At 56.0% G+C, this 23,584-nt stretch overlaps 1 protein-coding gene across 2 annotated transcripts in view; it reads left to right on the plus strand.

Annotated features, from left to right (window-relative positions):
* The window catches only part of PRKCB (protein kinase C beta), a 91,440-nt gene extending 68,107 nt beyond the window's left edge, over window positions 1-23,333 (plus strand). The window contains exons 11-17 of one of the 2 annotated variants that reach the window (XM_068207361.1): window positions 383-474; window positions 1,344-1,406; window positions 2,922-3,060; window positions 6,282-6,362; window positions 6,624-6,731; window positions 10,825-10,965; window positions 17,872-19,127. In XM_068207361.1, the coding sequence (XP_068063462.1) occupies window positions 383-474; window positions 1,344-1,406; window positions 2,922-3,060; window positions 6,282-6,362; window positions 6,624-6,731; window positions 10,825-10,965; window positions 17,872-18,030 (783 nt within the window). In that variant the 3' untranslated portion in view covers window positions 18,031-19,127. Of the gene's footprint in view, window positions 1-382; window positions 475-1,343; window positions 1,407-2,921; window positions 3,061-6,281; window positions 6,363-6,623; window positions 6,732-10,824; window positions 10,966-17,871; window positions 19,128-22,494 lie in introns of those variants that run through there. The other variant, XM_068207362.1, reaches the window with a different exon arrangement.
* Window positions 23,334-23,584: the final 251 nt, after the last annotated feature.

A 23,584-nucleotide genomic window follows, 5' to 3' on the forward strand; every position in this document is an offset into this window, starting at 1 on the left:
TCCCTTGACTGAAGCCATGGAGTGCCTGGGGAAATGCCAGCAGGGACCTGCAGAACAGCGCTCCGAAAATGGCCTCTGCCAAGAAGAGCAAATGTGTTCCTGGGAAGTGAAAAACCTCTGGTTTAGGGATTCTTCCACTTGCCTTGTCCAGTGGAGCTATCTGCAGAGGGGCAGAGCTCCAGTCCTGAGCATTCCCAAGGAATTAGTGCTCATGGGCTCTGTATGGACAGCAGCCCCTGCAGCCCCTGGGGAGAGGACAGGGATGACGACTGCGTTTCCTTGGAATTACAGACTGGAGCAGTCACCTTGGTTCCTGTTTCTGACCCCTGCAGGTCCCCTGCTCTGATAATCCTGTTGCTAATTGCTCACTTTTTCCCTTCAGGATCGCTTGTATTTTGTGATGGAATACGTGAATGGTGGGGACTTGATGTACCAGATCCAGCAGGTCGGGAGGTTCAAGGAGCCCCACGCTGTGTAAGTGCAGTGGTTTGGCACCTCTGGGGTGGCTATGGGATGTACCTGTGTCACGGGGCTGGAAACAGAGTCCAAGGCTTTGCAGTGCAGCTCCTGGGCAGAAATCAGGAATGGGAAGATGCAGAAGTGCTCTTTGTCTGATGCTGGTGCCTTCACCTCACCCTTGGGGTACACTGTACTTGTAAGCAATTGAGCTAAATAGATAAATGCACGTAAAGGCACATAAATGCACGTAAAGGCACAAGGCAGGGAGGTGTGGAGGCTTCCTGGGAGACTCCAGGCCTCTGCTCTGCCTGGTCCTTTCCCAGGGAACGAGGCAGGGTTTGGCTCCTCTGCCAGGGTGGCCAACCCGAGTGCTCACTGGGGGCTCTTGGCTCCTGTTCCTTGAGAGCTGGGCAGAGCAGGATGTGTTCCCGAGAGCCTTCAGCTGCTCACAGAAAACCCACAAACGCTGAGCAGAGCCTGGTGGGCTGAACCGGTGTCTGGCCTCTGGCAGAGCCCTCAGACCCGGAATATGCCCAAGGGTGGCGTGGCAGTACCTGCTGGCTCCGGGAGCAGGGATGAGTGTCTGAGCCACGCTGCCAGCGTGTCGGGAGGAGCAGCCGTGGCTCCAGCTCTTGCTCAATTTGTGCAACCAGAAGTGACAGTCCCCAGCAGCCCGGTGGCATCGCTGCCCGCTGCCAGCTCTGGCTGCCTCGGATCATGCCCGTGTGATCCTCCTCAGGAATTTCCCTGCCGTGGCTGCCTTGTCCTTTGGTCACATCTGCCTGAGGCGCTTCCTTTGCTGCCGTCCGATTGGAAAGGTGTTCGTTTATCTCCTTTAATTATCAGTCTTCCTTTTAAACTTCCTCTTAAACCTCCTCTCTCAGATTCTACGCAGCAGAAATAGCCATCGGGCTCTTCTTCCTGCAGAGCAAAGGCATCATTTATCGGTAGGTGAGCGCGTTCCTCTCCCTCCCACCCTTCCTCCCTCCCTTCCCCCGAGCTCCACCCAGAGCCAGAGCCATGGGCAGAGCTGCTCTGGCTCCTGCTCTGCCCCCAGCCCGGGGCTCTCCCTGCCCGTGCCATGGATGGGGGCTGGCAGCTGCCCACAGGCAGAATGACAGCATCCTTAAGGTTGGAAAAGACCTGTGGGATCACTGAGTCCAACCATCGACACCTGATGTGTCCCAAAAGGGAGCTGGGAGCTGCGGGGTGCCCCTGGTTTGGGGGAGGTTCCTGCTTTACCCTGGTTCTCTCCTGCCCCTGTTCCATGTTTTCCTCTCCACACAACACAAACACTCCCTGGCAGTCCGGACCAGCTCCCATCCCCGGATTTGGCTGCAGGGCGCTGCTCTCTTACCATTGCCACTGGAGTCAGCGCTTGCCACTGGCTTGTTCCAAGCTCTGCGGTGCCACTCTGTCACTTCTGCTTCAGCCACTGAGGCTTCTTCGCCATTCCCAACATGATTCCAGCACCCAGCGGTAGCTGGGTCATTGCCATGTGTGGGACCAGCTCACAGGCTGCCGGTTTAGCTCTGAAACCAGCCTTCACTGCTCTTCCCTGCTTGGGAGAGTTCCCAGAGCCCAGGGTGGAGCAGAGCATCCTAATGAGTGTCAGATCTCATTAAGTGCTCTGGAAAGGGAGATGCCAACAGTGCTGCTGGAGTCAGGAGATACTAAAGATGAAAGAAGTAGAACAAACTTGACGTGAAGGCTGTTTTTTGCCATCAGCTGCTACGGAGAGATTCTAGGTCTGTTGGTCCCCAGTGGCTCCGCTTCCTTCCTTCCTCCGGATCCGAATCCCAGCTCATGTCCGTCTGCTTCAGGCCTGTCAGGGTTCTGAGCACTGACATGATAATTAGAAAATACAGCCTTGAACCCAGCAACAATGTATAAACTGCACCAAAATACCCAGTGTTTGCTACACAAGTGTCCTTGAGGCTGGAGCATCCACCTCTGGAGTGCTGGCTCCAGGCTGGGATTCGGATCCGGGGATCTGCGGTTGGATCCACCTCCACAGTTTGGGCAAAGGAGCAGAGCTCCTGGGGATTGGGTACCACAAAGGTATTCTGGGGCCGAGGATCAGAGGGAAACACAGCTGGTTTGTATTTCGGGGGGGCAGAGCACAGGTGAGGCAGGGACTTGTGCTGAGTAGGTGCTTCTCCATCACGAGAGCTCTAAGTGCACTTTGATTTTCACAGGAGCGAAAGGAAAAAATCAATTAAATCGGTCTCCTGCCAGATGAGTGCTTTCCATCGTGCACTTCAAAGCTCTGTGCCCAGCACAGCATTCCTGTGGGTTAAAAGTAAAATTAACACTCCATCCTGACAGATCTCTGACTTATTTTCACTCGTTTCCCCAAACATTTTCCTACAAAGGGTCTGGGTGTGAGACGCGGGCGCGGCTCAGCCGCAGCAGGGCTCTCGCGTGCTGCGCTGTGTCACGGGTCTGCTCTCGCCCTGCAGAGACCTGAAGCTGGACAATGTGATGCTGGACAGCGAGGGGCACATAAAGATCGCCGACTTTGGCATGTGCAAGGAGAACATCTGGGACGGGGTGACCACCAAGACCTTCTGTGGCACCCCGGACTACATCGCGCCCGAGGTACGGACGGAACGGCGGCCGATGATCCCTGTGCTCCCTGCTGCTCCCGCCCTTTGTGGGGTGACCTTGCTCTGGGCAGCTTTCCAGCTGAAACAGGGGCATTCAGGAATCCACCATCAGCCCGCAGAGTTCGTGCCCCCGGCCCTGTGCATCCCCACGTCCCCCTAAGGGAGCAGGGATGCTGGGTGTGCGTCCCTGTTGTGCTGTGTCCTGCTTCCACCTCAAAGAGCAGCACGTCCTCGTGCTGCTCTCCCTGCAGTGTGTTTTCCCTCACTGGGGGTTTTCCCATGTCCATCCTGCTGGCAGCTCTGTGCCTGTTCTGTCCTTGGCATGCTCAGACCCACTGCAGGTTGCTCCTCACTTGCTCCCTTGCTCCTGGAAAGGACAAACCCAGGAGCTCAGCTCTGCCCCTCACTCTGTGTGATAGAAGCTTCCAGCACACCATGACCAGTGAGAAACAGGGAAGTATCAGTGGATAATATTTTCATGTGGAGTGGAAATCCTTAGATCTCTCCAGCTCACTGTTTGCAGTGAGGGGCTGTGTGTCTGATGGGGAGAGGCTCCCCATCTCTGGCTCTAGATCCCCACAAAATGACTTTGAATTTGGTTATTACTGATGTGATAGAGTCACACATGACGCGTCCATGAAGTGCTGTATGGGCACAGTTTAATGCCAGACTTGTGAAATTCAGAGTAATTATTGTTTGTTCCCTTGTTGACAAATGTTTGTTCCCTTCACTTAAAAGTATCCCTCTAAACTCTTGTCACTCTGCTGAATTTGCAATGATGAAGTTAATATTTATTCATTTAAATGTTTTAAAGAAAATTCTCTTGGCTCTTACATAATGCACTTGTGTCCAAAACCACATTGCGCTTGCTGCACCCAGTGAGGTTTCCCATTGCTGGATCCAACATGTGTTCCATCCCTCATCCCACCAGGATTCATTCTGGTGCTGTTGGTGCAGAGCTTGTGACTGTGGGAGATTAATGCTCCTTCAAAGCAGGACAAATGACCAGTTCTCCGTGTGTTTGCCCAAGTATTTTCACTTTAACTCTTATTTTCTTCTCCTTCCTGTAATTCTTTTTCCAAAAGAAGAACAGCAAATGGGAAATTAGGATGCAAATCACTTTGGCACCCAGGGAAGGCATTAAAGCCTGCTGCTCGTGGGTCCCAGAGGAGCGGTCCCGCTGCATTTGGGAGCAGCAGTAAGGCTGTGTGGTTGTGGTGCCATGGCCACGCTCCAGCCTGGGCCCTTCTGCTGCTCTGTGCCGCCTCCTTCAGCGAGCTGCAGCGTGCTCGGGCCGGCGTGGCGGCAGGGTGAAACTGTCCTGCGCTCCGCCTCACCCATTTCTGGGCCTTTTGCTATTCCAGGCAGGGCTTGCGTGCCCAGGTGACAGGGACAGCCTGTCCCAGGTGACAGGGACAGCCTGCACAGGGCCCCGTGTGTGATTCCCTCTGAACAAAGCTGCTCTGTCACCTGCGGGGCTGTGTCACCTGCGGGGCTGTGTCACCTGAGGGGCTGTGTCACCTGTGGGGCTGTGTCACCTGAGGGGCTGTGTCACCTGTGGGGCTGTGTCACCTGCGGGGCTGTGTCACCTGTGGGGCTCTGTCACCTGAGGGGCTGTGTCACCTGAGGGGCTGTGTCACCTGCGGGGCTGTGTCACCTGTGGGGCTGTGTCACCTGAGGGGCTGTGTCACCTGCGGGGCTGTGTCACCTGTGGGCTGTGTCACCTGTGGGGCTGTGTCACCTGTGGGGCTGTGTCACCTGTGGGGCTGTGTCACCTGTGGGGCTCTGTCACCTGAGGGGCTGTGTCACCTGCGGGGCTGTGTCACCTGTGGGGCTCTGTCACCTGAGGGGCTGTGTCACCTGCGGGGCTGTGTCACCTGTGGGGCTCTGTCACCTGTGGGGCTGTGTCACCTGCTGGGCTGTGTCACCTGTGGGGCTGTGTCACCTGCTGGGCTGTGTCACCTGTGGGGCTGTGTCACCTGTGGGCTGTGTCACCTGTGGGGCTGTGTCACCTGTGGGGCTGTGTCACCTGTGGGTCTCTGTCACCTGTGGGTCTCTGTCACCTGTGGGGCTGTGTCACCTGTGGGTCTCTGTCACCTGTGGGGCTGTGTCACCTGCGGGGCTGTGTCACCTGTGGGGCTGTGTCACCTGCTGGGCTGTGTCACCTGTGGGCTGTGTCACCTGTGGGGCTGTGTCACCTGAGGGGCTGTGTCACCTGCTGGGCTGTGTCACCTGAGGGGCTCTGTCACCTGTGGGCTGTGTCACCTGTGGGGCTGTGTCACCTGCGGGGCTGTGTCACCTGTGGGGCTGTGTCACCTGAGGGGCTGTGTCACCTGCGGGGCTGTGTCACCTGTGGGGCTGTGTCATCTGTGGGGCTGTGTCACCTGTGGGTCTCTGTCACCTGCTGGGCTGTGTCACCTGCTGGGCTGTGTCACCTGTGGGTCTCTGTCACCTGTGGGGCTGTGTCACCTGCTGGGCTGTGTCACCTGCTGGGCTGTGTCACCTGTGGGTCTCTGTCACCTGTGGGGCTGTGTCATCTGTGGGGCTGTGTCACCTGTGGGGCTGTGTCACCTGCTGGGCTGTGTCACCTGCTGGGCTGTGTCACCTGTGGGGCTGTGTCACCTGTGGGGCTGTGTCACCTCTGGGGCTGTGTCACCTGTGGGGCTGTGTCACCTGAGGGGCTGTGTCACCTGTGGGGCTGTGTCATCTGTGGGGCTGTGTCACCTGTGGGTCTCTGTCACCTGCTGGGCTGTGTCACCTGCTGGGCTGTGTCACCTGTGGGTCTCTGTCACCTGTGGGGCTGTGTCACCTGCTGGGCTGTGTCACCTGCTGGGCTGTGTCACCTGTGGGTCTCTGTCACCTGTGGGGCTGTGTCACCTGAGGGGCTGTGTCACCTGCCGGGCTGTGACCGTCCCAAGCCGGCTGTGGGGGACTGCACCGGACAGGGCATTTCTTCCAAGTGCTCTTTCCTTTTAAAGGCCTTTATGGTGTGAGCTGCTCCCACCCGAATTTCCCAGGGCGCTGGTAAAGAGCAAGGGCCGGGTCTCGGGGTCCCTCAGGGGAGGGATTTCAGTGCAGAAGTGTATCCCACGGAACTAACCCGTCCTTGTGGCCCCTGCAGCTCGGAGTGGCTTTGCCCTGTGCCAGAGCTGGGGTGTAACGCCGCTGTTGCTGATATTAGCCCGCTGTTTTTGCTGTTGCTGTTGTTTGCAGATCATTGCCTACCAGCCCTACGGGAAGTCGGTGGATTGGTGGGCGTTCGGAGTCCTGCTCTACGAGATGTTGGCTGGCCAGGTGACTGAGTTTGAGTTGACTCCTCTGGGCTGGGTCCTGCTCCATGGTGAGCACAGGCTGCCGTGGCATTTGCCACGCTGGGCACGCGGGTGGGGCAGCTCCTCGAGCTGGGGGTGGTGGCGCTGGCGGCACAGCCCCAGGACTGCGGTGACAGGAGTCGTGTGGCACGCCCGGGGCTGGCTCCGTGGCCAAGGACCAGAGCAGCCCCCGGGAGCTGTGGGCTCCAGGAACGCCCCTGAAGCTGTGCCTGCTTGGCTCTAGGCCCCCTTTGAGGGAGAAGATGAGGACGAGCTCTTCCAGTCCATCATGGAGCACAATGTCGCCTACCCCAAGTCCATGTCCAAGGAGGCAGTGGCCATCTGCAAAGGGGTAAGGGCTGGGCTGGGTCCTCTGCTGGGCTGGGGGAGTGTGGGGAGTGAGAGCCTGCACCCCCGGGCTCCCAGCCCACCCCCCTGCTCCCAGCATGGCCAGGGTCTGACACTTCTGGGTTCCGGTGCCTGTGCCCTCCAGTGCTAAAGCCACAACTTGTGCTGCTGTGTGTGTACTAAACCCAGGTTAAAATAACACCTGCATCCTCCCCGTGCCCCTACACTGAGCAGAAATACAGCTGGGGCTGGGACTAGGGCTGGCCTGGGGGCAGGGGAGGGCCAGGAGAGAGCTGGGGTGTTGGCTGGAGGGTGGGAAGGGAGGGCTCCTGCCCAGACACCCTGTGCCCCACCAGGTGAGGACAGGGCAGCTCTGTGAACCTTTGCCTGGAATGAAAAATGATGCTCAGGGAACGTGGATGTGATTCCCAAACAGCTTTCCTAAGATCAGATACAAAACCTTCATCCTTCCACTTAGCTGTGGTAAGTTGCCCTTCAGGACAAGCTGAAGCTCTGCTGGTGTCTCCAGGAGGTCAGGGCAGCATTTTCATTATCCCGTCTCTTAATTTGCAGCAAAGCTCTGCCTTGCCCAGCACACCAAGCTGGGCTCTCCAAGGACTGGGCCTAGGCCTGACTTAATTGCAGCCTGAGTTAATTTGGGATGTGATGGATAAAGGCTGGCGAGGTCCTGATGTTGTTCTGTGCGCTTGGGACTGAGCCTCATCTCACCCCCCAGTGCCACACACTGCTATAAATAAGTGTTTGTGTAGGAATTTAAGAAATGTTTGCTTATAATAGTTAATATTGAAAATATCTGAATGTTCTCTATCTCAAAATAGTGTTTCTATCTACAAATGACACATCCTGCGCTTCACGCTCCCACTGCGGCATTTCAGAGCCTCTTCCTGGCGTTGCCAGGATTCTGAGCTGGTGTTAAAGAGGAATATTCACTCGCCCCGTGGGGAAAAGCTGCTGCAGGAGTTCCCACCTGGAGTGGGGCACAGGGAGGGGGTGCTGCCCTGCCACGGTCAGCAGGGTGCAGGATAATCGAGTTTAATTCAGAAACCACTGGGTGGTTGGAGGGGGATTCCCACAGCGGCTGTCAGCATCTCCCATCCCCTCCTGGTGTTGTTTGGGCTGTAAAGGGAAAATCCAGCGTGTTCCTGGTCAGGCAGGGGGTGGGGGACACTGAGAGCTGCTGAGCATCCCTGGCCCCGGGGCAGCAGAGGCTGGAGCAGGGCCCAGGCTCGGGGCTGGCTGTGTTTGCTGCTGCACCAGGCACAACGTGCTGCTGTAAATCAACGAGCAGGGACTGCCACTGCAGCGGCTGCTGGGCGTAGCTGCCACGGCTCTTCTCACTCTGGAGATGGGAGCCTGCATGGGAGGATATCTGGGCAGGCACCGAGGGTTGGTTCTCCTTAAAATCCTGTGCGTTTTTTTCTAGCAGAGTGGTGGTTCCCTCCGTGTTACTGTTGTTTCAAAACCTCCTGACATTTTTTGCCACCACCAAACTGCTACACCAGTTTTAATTAAAACCCTGTGTGGGATTTAAGAACTTTTTAGTAGGCTGGGATCTAAGTGTTAACGTTTTCCCCTGGAATACAGTGGATGGTTTCTTGATGAGCTGCACCGAGCTGTTTGTGTTGGGTGTAGCAGGGCACAAACCCAGCAGGGAACTGGAGAAACCTCTGCCCTCAGCTGTGAAGGGTTTGGGGTTTCACCACCACCGCCTTCTCCAAACCCATTTTGTTGTTCCCCTGCGGCTTCACTGCGATGTGCTGGTGCCAGTCACCCCTTCCTGCTGCACTGCTGGGAGGTGGAATGTGTTTGCTCCTGACCCCTGGGCCCAGCAGAGCCCAGAGCCAGGTGCAGGTCAGGGATCCCCGGCTGGGCAGCAAACGGGAGCGCTCCCAGGCTCGGGGGCTCGCCAGGCAGCAGCAATTACCGGGTCAAGGGGAGCAGTGCCCTGCCCTGCTGTCAGCTGGGGTTTGTCTGCAGGCTCAGCCCAGGGCTGTGTCCGTGTTCAGGGGGCTCAGGGCGGCTCTCCTGAGCCCCAGGTTGGCTCCCAGGAGCCTTTCCCACCCCACAGGAGGGGTTTGGTGGTGCCTGGGCAGAGCAGCCCTTGCCAGGGCAGCAGCCTGTCTGCGGCTGCCAGCTCCCTCTTTAATCTCTGCCTGATAGCAAAGGCATGGGAAGTTTTCCACACTGTTTTGGGAATAGTTACAGGTGTTTTGGGTGGCATTTCCCCCGGTGCTGCTGCCTGAGGAAGGCCCACCAGGGCAGTCCGTGCTGCTGCCACAGTGTTCGAGAGGCCAGGACGTGTCACCTCTGCCACCTTCCCAGGCTTCTGGGATTTGTTCTTGGGTTTTTATTTTATAGAGGGCTGTGTGCTGCAATGCCAAGGGAAACTCAATTATTAATGACAAACAAGTTGGAAAAATATTCTTGCTTTTGTTTTTGGTGGCCCCTGGCCCCTCCCTCCCTGGCCCTCCAGCCTGGCTCCTGCTTGAGGACGGGCTCTGCAGGGCTGATGCTGATGCCAGTGCCATCCTCGCCCTGAGCAGAGGCTGGAAAATCCCTGGCCCAGCCTGCAGAGCCTGCCAGGCCCTTGCTGTTTGTAGAAGGGCTTTCCAGGGAGATGCTGCCTCATGGAAGCTGCTCTCCATCACTCTTCCAGCTGCAGATGCTGCCACAGCTGGAGCCAGGGAGGTAGAGCTGTTTGCTCACAGAGCAGTTGGTGGCTCTGCTCTCACCTTGTATTTGTTGGAGTTTTTTTGTCTTTTCAGGGTTTTAGGTTTGGGTTTGTTTTTTTTTTTTTTTTTTTCCCAGGGTTTCCCTTGCTTTCAGTGCCCTGTTGCAGCTGTTGAAGATGGGCTTTCCTGAGCAAGTTTGTTTTGTGCCCTGGGGGTGGCAGGGCTGCTGGGAGGTGCCTCAGCTCCCCAGCCCGAGCACTGGCACCTCCTGTCCCTCCCGGGGCTCTCACAGAGCCCCAGCCCTGGGACGCAGAGCCAGGCTTGCTGCACAGCCCTGGCATTAGGATGAACTGCCCTGCTTTTAATAAAGCAGTGCTTTTGTTGCAAATATAAAGCTCATATTCTCCATCCTTATCAACGTCTTGTGAATGTCTGGAATCTCCATCTGATCTCTGAACACAGCTCAAACCCTGCCCCAGGATATTAATGATATTAATGTTGTACAGCTGCCCTCAGTTCCTGGGGCCCCTTTCCCTTCTCGAGCCAGTGAAGAGGAGAAGTTTAGATGCTAAACAACGTTAATGGACTGTTTGTGCTATTTTTCCTCCAAATTGACTCTCTCATTAGAAATCCACCTCATGTCTGTGCTGCCACAGCTCCGGAGGTGAGGGCGTTCTGCTTCCAGGGCTGATGGAGGTTTTGGAGGGCAGCTTGTCCATCCTGAAGGGGCAGTGGGGTTTACAGTTAACTCTGCAGATGCTGAGAGGTTTGTGCCTGGCAAAGGGACCGCTGGGCAGCTCCCCTGCTGCAGCCAGGTGCTGAGGGAGCCCTGCCAGCACCCCGGGGTTGTTCCTTGGCAAACCAGTTTCATTCCCAGATGGAAAGGGGGTGTGCCCATCCCACCAGTGCTCATGTACCTGCCATCTGCACAGTCTGCTCTTGTAAAGCATTGTCAACCTTCCCTGTCCCTGAGTCACTCCAGCTTCTTCCTCAGTGTCCTCTCCTTGGAGCCCCAAAGGCATCTCTGACAGGACAGGAGGACACAGCCTCAAGCTACGTCAGGGAAGGTACAGGCTGGATATTAGGAAAAAAAATTTCACCGAAAGAATAATAAAGTACTGGAATTGTCTTCCCAGGGAGGTGGTGGAATCACCATCTCTGGATGTGTTTAGAAAAAGACTGGACGTGGCACTCGGTGCTGTAGTCTAGTGAGGTGTTAGGGCACGGGTTGGACTTGGTGATCTTAGAGGTCTCTTCCAACCTCATTGTTGTGTGATTCTGAGGAGGTGGGGCCCTGATGCGGGGTGTCCAGCTGGGAAATGCAGCTCCCTGGGGACTTCTCAGAGGGGACATTCTGGGGAGCGGTGGGACACGCTGTGACTGTTTCCTCCCTCCTGTCCCCAGCTGATGACCAAGCACCCCGCCAAGCGCCTGGGCTGCGGCCCCGAGGGGGAGCGGGACATCAAGGAGCATGCCTTCTTCCGCTACATCGACTGGGACAAGCTGGAGCGCAAGGAGATCCAGCCCCCCTTCAAGCCAAAGGCTGTAAGTGTGCCAGGTCCCCAGTGTCCCACTGCCAGGGAACCTCAGTGTCCCACTGCCAGGTCCCCTCAGTGTCCCCCTGCCAGGGAACCTCAGTGTCCCACTGCCAGATCCCCCCTGTCCCACTGCCAGGGAACCTCAGTGTCCCACTGCCAGATCCCCCCTGTCCCACTGCCAGGGCACCTCCAGGGCCTCTCCCAGCCTCGCTGGGTGCTGCTCGTCCTAGAGGTCCTTGTTTCCTTGGAAGGCCGTGTTCCCTGGGACCTGGCAGCTCTGCTGGGGCCCAGCTCTGGCTTGCAGAGGTGGGAGCTCCCCACTTTCAGTTCCTGGACCCCTTTGGGTTGCAGCCTGTCTGTTTTGTCATCCCGGCTCTGTCGGTCTGTTGGGTTTTTCCTCCCTTTTTCTCAGGTGTTTCTTTTCTTTAATCCCAGCTTTCTTTCACCGCCCAGCTCAGCTCAGCTCAGTGTGCCTGGGTGGGCCGGGGAGCTGGGGTTCACCACAGCTCTCTCCAGGGTGGGAGGAGGCTGGAGCCTGGCTCCAGGATGCCCTGGCTGTTCCTCCTCAGCCCTGCCTGGCTCTGCTGAGAGATGAGCTGGGAGCGCAGCCTGGGGGGACGGGCAAACCCAGGCGGAGGCAGCAGCAACTGGAAGCAGTTTGTCAAAAGAGACAGGAATGCTCGAGTGCTCCTTGTCCAGCTGTATTTGCAGTGACATCTGTCCCTGTGACACCAGTGCAGGGGTGCAGCCTGAACCCCAGTGTGGGTGTCCCTGCCCATGCTGCTGCTCTGTGTCCCCAAACTCTGCATGACCCCGTGTTGTCCCTGCTCTCCCTGCCCTTATGTACACACAGGTACAGGGATGTCCCTCCCTGGATTTCTCCATTTTTCTCTCTTTGTCCCTGGGGGACTGGCAGGCTCACAGCAGTGTCCGAGCCTCTCTGTGGTGCTCCAAGTCCTTAAGGCTTGGATTGTTCTCGTGCTTCCCCCAGGTGCCTGCTGGCTGCAGTGCCCTAGATGGGCACTGGTGTTTCACAGAGAGCTGAATCCACACTGAGTCTGCTCTCGTGGCTGACATTTGTGATCAGCGTGGGGACATCCCTTAATCCATCGTCCCAGGCCAGCTCAGAGTCCAGGAATGCTCCGTGTGTTTACCTGCAGCCTCCCTGTCCCTCTGCCCATAACAACCTTCCTTTTCCTCTGCTTCACAGATACCCTGCTCGTTTGGGGGGCCCCCTTTGGTGCTTGGAAAAACTCTGCTTTCAGGGAAAACATGGAGGGGGAGTTCCTTTGGTGGAGGGTGCTCGGTGCCTTCAGCTCTGCTCTCTCTCTTGCCTCTCTGCTCCAGCAGGTTTTTCCCTCCCACAGCTCCTTTCCTGGCTGATCAAAGTGCAACGAAGCACCCCCGTGGTGGCTGGGCAGAGCCTCCACAGCCCCAGGGATGGGGCAGGGATGCTGGCTGGGGAGCTGCCCCTCGCCCCGGGGCTGCCCTGCCTGTGTGTGGGGCTGATGTCCGAATTTCAGGCAGGTGCTTTTTGGCAGGTTCTCTGCTGGCAGCGGTGCCTTTGCAGGGTGCTGTCCTTGCTGAGAGCTGCCCTGCACCGCACAGCCTGGGCTGTGCCCACGCCTCAGAGGGGCACTGGCCTGCTCTCCCTCCTGCCCAGGAGCGGGCAGACACAGGATGGGCAGCACAGGAGCCCGGGATGCTGCCTGCTTGCCTTTCCCTGGGAGGGCAGGGCATCTCCAGGGCGCTGGAGCAGCATCACTGGGAAAGCTGTAACTTTGGTATCCAAGTGCAGCGTGTGAAAGTGTTTGGGGCTGTCTGTGTCCCCCCCGATTTATTGTCTGGGAGTGGGATCTGACCCTTGTGCCAGGGATGCTGAGGTACAAGGGGGGATCCAGGAGCTCCCGCTGTGGAGGGATCCTGGTCCATACCTGGAGTCACTGAAGGGGCAGCGTTGGGTTATTCCGCAGAAGTCCCTGTCTCCTGAACCCGCAGCTTCTGCCATTTTCCACCTCTGTGTGTATTTTCCAGTGAAGCTGCTGCTGCTGTGTCCCCTGCACCCATCTCTCTCTTCCTGAGCAGGTCCCCAGTGCCACTGCCTGCCCTGGGCAGGGGCAGAGCATTGGTGTTTGGTGCTTTACAGTGAAAAACAACTGAATTCCATCAAAAGCACTTTCTTACTGCTCTGCTGCTTTAAACTGTGCAAATTTTGTCCTGTTTTAAATGTCTCCTTTCTTTAGAAATGCCTCTGACACCAGCCCTGGGGAGGGGGACTGTAAGCTGCTGGCTGTCGCTGGCGCCCGGAAAATTCCCTGTTTGATAGGACAGGGAGATTAACAGCAGCTGCTTTGGGATTTAGGGAGGATTAAGACAACTCAGGTACCTGCTGATAGCTGATATTTCTCCAGCAGTGCCTCTGTGCTGGAAAAAGCTGTTTCTTTGGAGCCAGCCGTGAGCGCAGGGCGGAGCAGCGGGGATGGGAACGGGGCTTGGACACTGCTCGGAGCGTTTGGGGTGACAGGGGAGATGTGGCCCAGTGTTTGTGGCCTGTGATTGCCCTGGTGGCCACACCAGGGCCAAGTGCTGCTGCACAGGGGATTGGTGCTGGCCTGGCTCTTTGCCTTGGCTTAAGTCTGTTTTGTTTTCCTTTTTTTTTTTATAGTTAGCATCTGTAAAGGTCAGGCTGCAGTAATTGTCTGTATCCAGAGCTTCAAAATAAGGAATAAGATGCAAATGAGGGCTGGGAGTCAGCCCCCACCTGTCCCCAGCCTTCCCCTTCTGCAGTCCATGCTCAGCCCTGGGAACACCAGCCAAGGGGAGCAGAGCCCCATCCAAACTGTCTCCAGGCTCATTTTGCTTCTCAGAGGCACCATGAGTTCATGTTTGATGTGAGCTCAGCTCCTCAGCCCCTCCTGGTCCCACAGAGCCCCCTTTGCCCCGCGCCTCTGCTGCTGCAGCAGCCACAGATCTTCTGGCCACATTCCTGTGGTTCTGTGGCCCCTCTGCAGTTTGGGGTGGGGGCACAGGGGGGTGCAGGGGTTCCTGGGGGGTTCTCGGTGCCTGCCCAGCCCTGCTGCTGGGGAGGGATCCACATCCCTCCCCAGAGCTCCATCATTTCCCCCCGACAGGCAGTGGAGGCTCCAGCCTGCGCCTGGCCGGAGCTCAGAGCCAATTCCTCAATTCCCAGGAGCTCCTGTGTTGCTTTGTGCTTGATTAACCTTTATCACAGAGTCAGGAACAAGACAGATCAGGGGCTGGCTTGTCTTTGGTGGTTCTGACGTGGGGCTCTGCTTGGCTGCTCCCTGCTCTGGCTGGTGCATAACAATTCCTTTCCTGGGTCTGCAGTTACCCAGGGAGTGTATTTACACTCCCCTGCTCTCCCTGTCTCTCGTTGAGATAATTATTGTTTTTGGTATCTAATTACTCCTTTACTTTACATTAAGCCTAGTGATTTGAAAAGTCTCATTTTGAAAGCACCAAAATCACACAGCAGAGCCCAGGATTATTCACAACAGCATGGGGGGGGTTAAAAATGGCTTTTCATCTAATAATTTTTAATTGCATAAATTAATTTCCCCCTAACTGCTCGGAGTTAATTAATATTGAAAGGCCACTTACAGACCTGGATGTGTAAAAACACCAGTTCCATGCATAGGGGGTTTTGTAGCCTTAGTTCAGCCTGTACAGGGTGAGTTCTAATGTTTGCATAAGTAATTTCCTAATTAGATGGGATTTACAGCTTGAGGGGCTGACATTGGGCGGGTGGATGTGCTGAGGTTAAACACCTCTGCTAATCCAGTCAGGATTTGCTCTGGGAGAGCCAGGGCCCTGTAAAGACTGGGATTTCCCAGACTATCCAGCCTCTCTTTTCAGTATTAGGCAGGAGCTTGGCTTTTTCCCTGGGAGAGGGAGGGTCCTACACCGGGAGCCCTTGCAGAGGATGCTCCCTTTGGCAGCAGCAGGGAGAAGGGGTGTGCTGCAGCATCCCAGCCTGGAGCCAGACACAAGTGAAAGGCACCACTGTCCCCCCCGACCAGCACAGGCACCCCCAGTGTGGCCCCAAGGTCGTGCTGTGACCCAAATTCCCCTAAATGAGATTGCCAGGAGAGCCCTGATCCTCCCCGGGGTGCAAGGAGCCAATTTCCTGGCCCAGAGCAGCACCAGGAAGGTCAGACATGCCCAGGAGATGCCTGCAAGGCCGGTGGGACTGTGGCTGTGCCACTGGTTTGGGACAAAACCCTGGGAAATCGAGGGTGTCCAGCACCTCCCCTTGGCACTGGGAACGAGGGTGGGTGGCAGCAGCATCCTCAGCTTCTTATGGTCCTTGATTGCATCCCAGGGATCAATGGCAAATATTTTATTGTGTCTTTTGTCTCTATTTGAAATCAAGCAGGGAGGTGATTAAATACAGGGCCATCTTTGGAGCTGACAGGTTTATTTCTGCAGCTCAGGAGGAAAAGCCATTCTGTGCTGGCTATAAATATTAGACAGGACACCCTGGGATTTATGTGAGATAAATTCCCACCCTCCCCCTTTCTCCAGTCAGGATGGAGGGATGCCGGCACATTAATATCAGGCTAAAATGAGGACAATTTTTCACTAGATGGTTTTAGATAAATGTCAAAATTCATATGGCATCTGTATCCATTAAGCAGGAGCTCAGTTTGGGAAGCTGTAAAGAAGGTGCCCGTGCAGACAGTGACCTTTGCTGCCTGGAGCAGCAGGATCCTCCCTGCTTCCCTCATCCAGGGCTGGGCCAAACCTGGAGCCTGGAACCCACCTCCTCCAGGCCTCGGGGTTGGGCTGGGATGTGCCCCCTATAAACTCAAAGATAGTTTTCAACTTTAAAGTACTGATTTTACCCATCCATTTTATCTGCATCCAAACAGGAAGTCCCTAAATTCCACACAGCAGGGCAGGAAATACCACGGATAGATACAACTTTTCAAATTTTCCATCCACATATTCTTACCTCAGTGCGTGATAGTGAGAAATCCTTGCTTGCCAATTTCGTATTAAAATATATTTGTGCTTCCTATTCCAATAACTGGCAGCCTCTCATCAGGATTAATTTTCCAATCCTTCTGAGGGGGTTGCTGGTTTGATTTTTTAGTTGTTTTTTTTTTCTAAGACAGCCCATTTCCTTGCAGCCACAAGGCAGGCAGTGCTGTCAGACACGGCACGTGGGCTGCCCTGGGGTCTGCTGAGGCTGCCAGGGGATGGCAGCGGGGCTGGGGGCTCTGGGTGTGCCCTGGGAGCTGCTGGGCTCGGCAGGGGAGCCCTGCCAGGGCTGGCACGGCGCGGATGAGCCGCAGCACTGCAGCTTTCCCACCATCCTGCCCCCAGGCTGTGCCACCCTGGCGAGCCCAGCCTGGCTCCTGTGCCCTGCCTTTGGCTCCTGGGCTCTGTGGAGCTGGCAGCTCCCCTTTGCAGGGTTCAGCTGCTGCTTTGGTGTTGATGCAATGGCTTGAGGAAGGCGTTGGGCTGCAGCTGACTCGTCAGACATCTCAAACATCCTCCTGCTCAGCCCTCGGGCTGGGCCTGATCCCGTGCTCTGGGGCAGCCCTGGCTGCTGCAGCGCCCAGGAGAGGGGCAGGGCAGCAGGGCTGGGTCCAGCCCCTGCTGAGCTCAGGCCTTGGGGAGCAGAAGCTCAGCCAAGCCAGACTAGAAACGTAATGACGTGGCCTTAGCAAGGCAAGGGTCTCATGGTGCCCGCGCTGGAGGGGCTGGGGCTGGAGTTAAATCCACTGAAACTTTGCTCCTTGAGTTTGTGCAGAGGTTTGAGGAGAGCAAGTGTCTCACCTGGTGCTATGAGGACATACAAGAGCTGCCAAAGGAGCAGCCCATCAGAGGCTGATGGATATTCATGTTGTCTTCCCTGAAAGCTCTGAGCAGAGGAAGGAGCTGGGAAACATTGACTTCTGCATGTATTTGTCATTAATATTTTATTATATTTAGCTTGATGTTTATTAAAAATGCAAATCTGTTTACTTAACAAATGAAAGTTAAATGCCCAGGAAAAGCTGTGGCAGCTTGGAGCGTGTGTTCTCCCTGGGGCAGTGGGAGAGAGGCCTGGGGGACTGGGAGGTGCTGCCTGAGCAGCTCCTCTGAGGAAGCAGAGCCTGCAGAGCGCTGGCTGTGTGTGACAGGAGGGACAGTGGCCAGCCCTTGCAGCAGAGTGGCCGGTGCCAGCCATGGGGATGTGACAGTGGGTGACAGGCAGGGCTGGAGCCTGGTCTGTGGCTGTGCAGTGACCTGGCATCCACCTGATCCCAGCTGCTGCTGCTGTTATTCCCTTAAATCAGGTTTGCAGCCTGGCAAGCTACAGGACCCTTGTCTTGCTTGCTGAGAAAATTAAATCAGGCTTTTGGCACCACTGAGGACCGTGAGGCCGTGGGCCACTGTGGTCTGATTGGACTGTAGGGAAGGGACAGCCCTGGGAATCAGAACCATGAAATCCCAGACTGGTTTGGCTTGGAAGGGACCTTAAATCCCATCCAGTGCCACCCTGCCATGGCAGGGACACCTCCCACTGCCCCAGGCCCTGTTCAGCCTGGCCTTGGGCACTGCCAGGGATGGGTCCTCTCCTCTCCTCGAGGAGGAGGAAACCTCTGAGCAGTCCAGCCACGATGGAAAGCCCCTGCTCCTGGACACCTCCTGGGAAGGGGGGATGCCCTGTGAGCAGGTGCCAGGTGTGTGCGGGCAGGCGCACCGCGAGCCATCGCAGCCCATCTCATTCCTGCTGCATTCCGTGGCACAGCCGGGGTTTGCCGTGCCGCGCCGTGCCATGCCATGCCATGCCATGCCATGCCCTCGTGACTAACAAAGTGTGTTCTGCACCTTCCCCCGTGGTGCAGCCCCATCCCACGCTTCCTGCCCCACCCACCACCGCTCTTTTCTCCTCTCATAGTGCGGACGCAATGCTGAAAACTTCGACCGCTTTTTCACCCGCCACCCACCCGTGCTAACGCCTCCCGACCAGGAAGTCGTCGGGAACATTGACCAGTCAGAATTCGAAGGATTTTCCTTTGTTAACTCTGAGTTTTTTAAGCCTCAAGCCAAGAGCTAAGTTGCTGTGCAGATCTCATCCCTGCGTCTGTCATCGGTTCCAGCTGCTGTTGTGGTGACACATTCCATCGCAAAACTTGCATCCACGGGCTTGCTTTAGTGACCATATTTCAAGTGTCTTCCTGGTATTTGGGGTGTCGCTGGAGGGGAGTGATGTGCAAGAAATGCTGCAAATGAGCTTTTGTAACATTTTGTTTGTAGAAAATGGGAACGGCTCAGTGGGTGACAGAACGAAAACGGCGATACGGTGACAACTGGGAGGAATCCCTTCCTCATGTGCTTTAATTCCTGCTCTTTCCTTTTTCTAGTGTTTTAAATAATCATGAAAATGTAATATTTAGCCTACTTAGCCTTAGTGGCAAGTAAGTGTTTTTAAGGAGACCATTCCCCAGAGTCTCTCTCCTCCCAAAAGCTCTGGAGAGCCAAGGTGCTGTTCTGGCTCCTTTTCTGGCCATGTCCTGCTGTGCGTCCAGCCCCACCACAGCTCCCCTTCCCTGCACAGATGCTTTGGGCCGGCTGGGTCCCCAGCAGTGGGATAAGTTATTCGGGAAGGCAGAGCTGCCGTTGGCAAAGATTTCTCCTCACTGTGCAGTTTTAAGTAGCATTTTTTTTAAATCAAAGCAAACATCCTGTGGTAAATGGGAAATTTGGAAGAGCTACTTTCGAATCCATGATCACCCTAGTAAACACCACCAACATCCATTCTGTAGTGAAGCTTTTTCTTCTTTTCAAATGCCAAAACCATTGATGGAGTTTGTTACCTGTGCTTTAAATGTGTCAAAAATGGTATTGACCCACACGGGAGATACTTAACTCTAACCAGTATTGTGAATTCTGATATGAAGCGTGTAAATACACTTGTTTCAACAGATATTTCTATCCTTAAAAATTGCCCAGGTTTTGTTTCTGGCATCAAAGGAAGCATTTCAGGAAGGGTGAATTTCTCATGAAAGGACAACAATCATGCTGCTTCCTTTTATACTCTTGCAGATGTTCGTGGGCTGTCACTGTATCAATCTGCTTGATTTGTTATGTGCCAATTTGCCTTTTTTCTGATACCGATTATAAAATAAAAGGTGAGAAAACCCGCCCCAGAAACCTGCATGTGTTTGGCAATAATGAGTTTCTGCAGTTCAGCGAGGAGGTGATTCCTGCCGACAGCCGGGGCTGGAAGCTGCCCCGGCTGCTGGGGGATGCTGGCTCAGTCGCGGCGGTGGAGCCGCGGCTCCTTCTTGCTCTGCGTTTGTCCCAAACATCCGAGGTGGGATGCACTGGAAGCATCGTCGGGAGGCAGCGACTGCCCGCAGCGTCCTGCAGCAGCCCACGGTGCGCAGCGCCCGCCCGGGCTCCAGCACGGCCGGCAAGGAGAAGTTTGTGTGGATGAGGCCGGCAGGAAGGACGCTCCGAGGTGAGGGCACGGCGGAGGCTGGCACGGCGCTGGGGATCTCTGGCAGCGCCTTGAGCAGAGCCGACTGCGGCATCGCCTCGCACTCCCCGAGCTGCAGAGCCCGGCGTGACTCATCCATCCCTGCCCGCTCTCCCAGCAGCGCTGGTTAGAAGCGATTGGCACTTGCAGCTAAAGAGGGATTACGGGCTCCTGTTCACCTCCCTCCTGCCTCTGGGAATCCGCTTCTGCCAAGCTCCGCGGGTCCGGACGCTGCAAGGTTGTTCCGAGAGGTCCCGAACATCGGCGGGAGCTGATCCCGGCAGCCCTGGAGCTGTGCCGCGGGGAGAGGGCTCCGTGGCAGCGCTCAGGGAGGATCCCATCCCTGGGGCCAGGCAGAAATGCTGCTCCGGGCCAGCCGTACCTGGGCACAGTGCCACGGGCACTGGGGCCACGCCGTGCCACCACACACCCTGCTGCCACCACACCACCCTGCTGTGCTCCTCGCTGTGCTCCTCGTCACCTCCCAGAGTCAATTCACCCATCGCTGGAGGCACTGTCAGCCCTGGTTGTCCCCTGTGCTCCCTTCTCTCCATGAGACTCACACAGCCGTTCCCTGCCTGCTCCCAGATTGTTCATCATCTTGACAGAGGCCAAATTGCCACCAGTTCAGGCAGAATTCAAGGTAAGACACCAGCAACCCGCGCTTTGCCGTGCTCAGCTTCCAGCCAAGGCCCCAGGGAGTGGGGGGCTGCTGGAGAGGGCAGTGCAGGGGAGTGGGCTGCCCTGAGCCCCCTCCCGGGCACATGGCAGCCTCTCCCAGAGCTTTCTGCTGCCAAAAAGCATCAGCAGCAGGTTTTTCCCTCTCCAGGGCTCCCAGGCTGAACATTCCCACGGGCTGGGGACCACAGTGGCAACTTGCAGCAGTCACATATGGATGTGTCATTCCCTTTGCAGCACCCCAAAGCTTTCTTGCTCAGGAGAAGCTCCTGGCTTGGTAGGACAGTGCTGTCCTGGCCCACGTTGGTTTGGATGGATGTGGCCTTCAGGAACCACGTGGTCGTCTCAGAACTCTCCAGGAGCCTGGGGCCACTTTCCACGGAGAGACCCCGAGCACAGCCACGGCCGCTCTGCCCTGGAGCACCCTGGGGGACCCCGCTGCCATCGAGGTGGGCTTGTCCTCGCATTCCGACTGCTTCACCCTTTGCCTGCAGAACTCTGCACCTGAAGTTGACCCTGCCATCCTGTCTGCCCTTCCCTGCTCCTGCTCTGTGCCCCCAGATCCACGTCTCCTTCCTCCTCTGTGCTGGAGAGAGGAGCCCTGCAGGGACTCTGGCACCCAGGGCCCGGCTGGGAGCCGCAGGCGCTGGGGCCCTGCGGAGCATCGCCATGTGCTTATGGCCTGACCGCACAGCCACGGCCTGCCTCTTCTCCTGCCTCCTCTCTCGGCTCCTTGAGCTCCATCCAGACCTGTTTTCTTCCCACCTCGTCTCTTCTCCATCATCCTTGGCTTTTCTTGATCTTCCTCCTCAAGGCTAAAGCCATCCTGATGGGGTGTCTGCTGTGGCAAGTGGAATCTGCAAGCATCCCTAGAGGTCCTGATGCACTGCTGGCTCATGTCCCAGGGCTCAATCCAGCTGCAGCTGGATTGGTGTGGTGCTCCTGGCCTGTCCAGGCTGGCAGGAAAACCTGTCTCTGTGTCCTGGCCATGCTCCTGCTCAAGGCATGAAGGTGCCCCAGTGTCCCATTGGGCCAGGAGGGGCTGCAGGGAGGACACAGCACCTCTCCTGCCAGGTCCTTCACCAGGACAGCAGTGGGAGCTCAGCCATGGGGGGTGGGGTGCAGGACCTGCAGGCCCCCCACAGTTGCTTTCCTCAGTTCAAGCTGGCAGATTAATCCAGGGCTGGAAATCCTGGGGCAGCAGAGCACAGCAAGGACCTGGCATGGCGGTGCCACACTTCAAAGGCAGAGTCTGGGAAAAATGGAAAACAAATACAGGTTTCTGCCAGGCTGGCAGGGTCCCACCTGTGTCACGGCAGGGGAAGGTCAGCTCCAGCAGGGAGTTGGGGTCTCTCCTGTATAGGGACATGGAAGAAGGGGTGGAGAAGCCTTTTGTCCCTGTTGGCTTTAGTAACGAGGCAGAGCAGAGCCAGTTCCTGGCTGCCAGTGTCCCTCCACCCCGGTCACTGTGGATGAAGGACCTGGGGTGCTTGTGCTGTACCGTCAGTGCTCAGTCACCCCTCCAGCCACGGCTCTGTCACCTCCCACAGCAGGACAGCCCTGAGCCAGGCGCTCTCTGATCTGCAGGGTTTAGAAGAGCAGCCCACGCGCTCCCAGCGCTGGCTCCGCAGTGCTGATAGCAGGTTCCCAGTGCTAATCCTGACACTAACGTCCTTTTTTTCCCTTTTTTTGGCTTGGGTGTAGCTGCAAAGTTGTTCTTCTTAAGAAACTGCAAGGAGAAAATGTTGCATATGTGGAATTTTCCTTCTCAAAGGTTTTGAAGTGCTGTGTGTTTTCTCTCTGTACAACCCTGGAGCAAATCACATCCTCCATCAATGAACCAGTGTTGGTTAACACCATATCACTGCATCATTCAAAAATTAAGCTTAAAGCAGAAAGAGCTCTTACAGCTGATTATTTTGTGCAAATTTTGACATGGTAGTGACTGTTGTTGCCATTTCAAGGCATGTTGCTTCCTCCAGGCTCCTTCCTCCTGTGCAGTGCAGAGCTCTGGTTGCGGTGAGGTTTCTGCATGCTGAGAACTGCTCCGTGCTCTCTCTCTCTCCCGCAGCAAACAGGACAGGAGGGATGCTCCCTTCCCAACGCGGCTCTCACCTGTCCCTCTGTGTCCTGTGTTTCAGGCATGTTAAACTGGCGTTCTCCTCTTCCTGCTGTGGTGCGGGGCTGCTTCTGTTCTGCAGGGCTGGGAGTTGCTGCTCGGTGGCAGGAGTGTGGAGGCTGGGACAGCGCGGCTCCCCGGGGCAGCGTGGCTCTGGGCTCAGAGCTGCCACCGCCCCGGGTGCTGTCACCTGTGGTGGCTCTCTTCTTCCCCAGTTTAACTCTGTGCTTTCCGTTTAACAGAAAGACAAACGCGACACTTCCAACTTCGACAAAGAGTTCACCCGGCAGCCGGTGGAGCTCACGCCCACGGACAAACTCTTCATCATGAACTTGGACCAGAACGAGTTTGCTGGATTCTCCTACACTAACCCCGAGTTTGTCATTAACGTGTAGTCGCGGCGCAGCCCTGTCCTCGCTGGCCCACGCCAGGTCGCCCTGTACATACGACACTAGTCTTCCGGGATTAGCAGTGCAGACACACATCCCCTCCCGCCAAACTCGCCGACCGCTTCTCCTCGGGGCCTCTCCGTGTCCGTGCCACTCGCTAGCTTGGTTTCCCTAGCCGGAGGTGTCCGGGGTGCCAGTTACCGGTCAGTGATACTTCTAGGAACTATAGTTGGTGGTGACTAATAGAGTTTTTAAACAGAAATATACCAAACTGCTACGGTCTCTGTAATTTTCGCAGTGGGACGCTGAGATCCCAGTGACCCAGCTACTCCCAAAGCGTTGCTGTGGAATGCTAAGCATGGTTGATCGCTTAAAGCGTTGTGCTGAAGCTTGCGATGAGTGTGAGCTTGTCTTAGAGGAGCCTTTTGTTCAAGACATGGATATATTTGATCAGTGTGGAAAAATCTGCTTCTAGACCTCTATTTCCCAATGCATTGTCCATAGGGTCAGCCCGGCCCCCAGCATCCGCCTTCCCTGCCTCGGGCGTTGCGACTCCGAACCACTCCCATGCCAGTTCTTGTAAATCAGAGCAAACCTTTTTCTAAGTGAAAGGTGGGGGGTTTTTGTAACATCTGGAACAGTTTGCAGTTTTGATACGCTCTGTCAGCACTCGCATAAATCTTTCACAGACACTGTCGAGATGTAACAGCTCTGTAAAGGATATTAATATTCTACCAAAACAAAACACATTTATATTCTTGGTTTACAATTTACCAACTGAAAACACGCCCAAGACCAAAGGGCTGCACTGAGGGCTATTTATAACGGAAACTTTTCTACTTTCCACCCTCTGCTATTCTCTTCCAGGCTCCAAACCCATGAATTTCACAGACATCTTGATTTCCCTGATTTCCACCAAATTCCTGGGGGTTTTAGTCAGTAA

The sequence above is a fragment of the Anomalospiza imberbis genome, chromosome 16 (assembly GCF_031753505.1).
Source record: "Anomalospiza imberbis isolate Cuckoo-Finch-1a 21T00152 chromosome 16, ASM3175350v1, whole genome shotgun sequence".
Taxonomy (NCBI): domain Eukaryota; kingdom Metazoa; phylum Chordata; class Aves; order Passeriformes; family Viduidae; genus Anomalospiza; species Anomalospiza imberbis.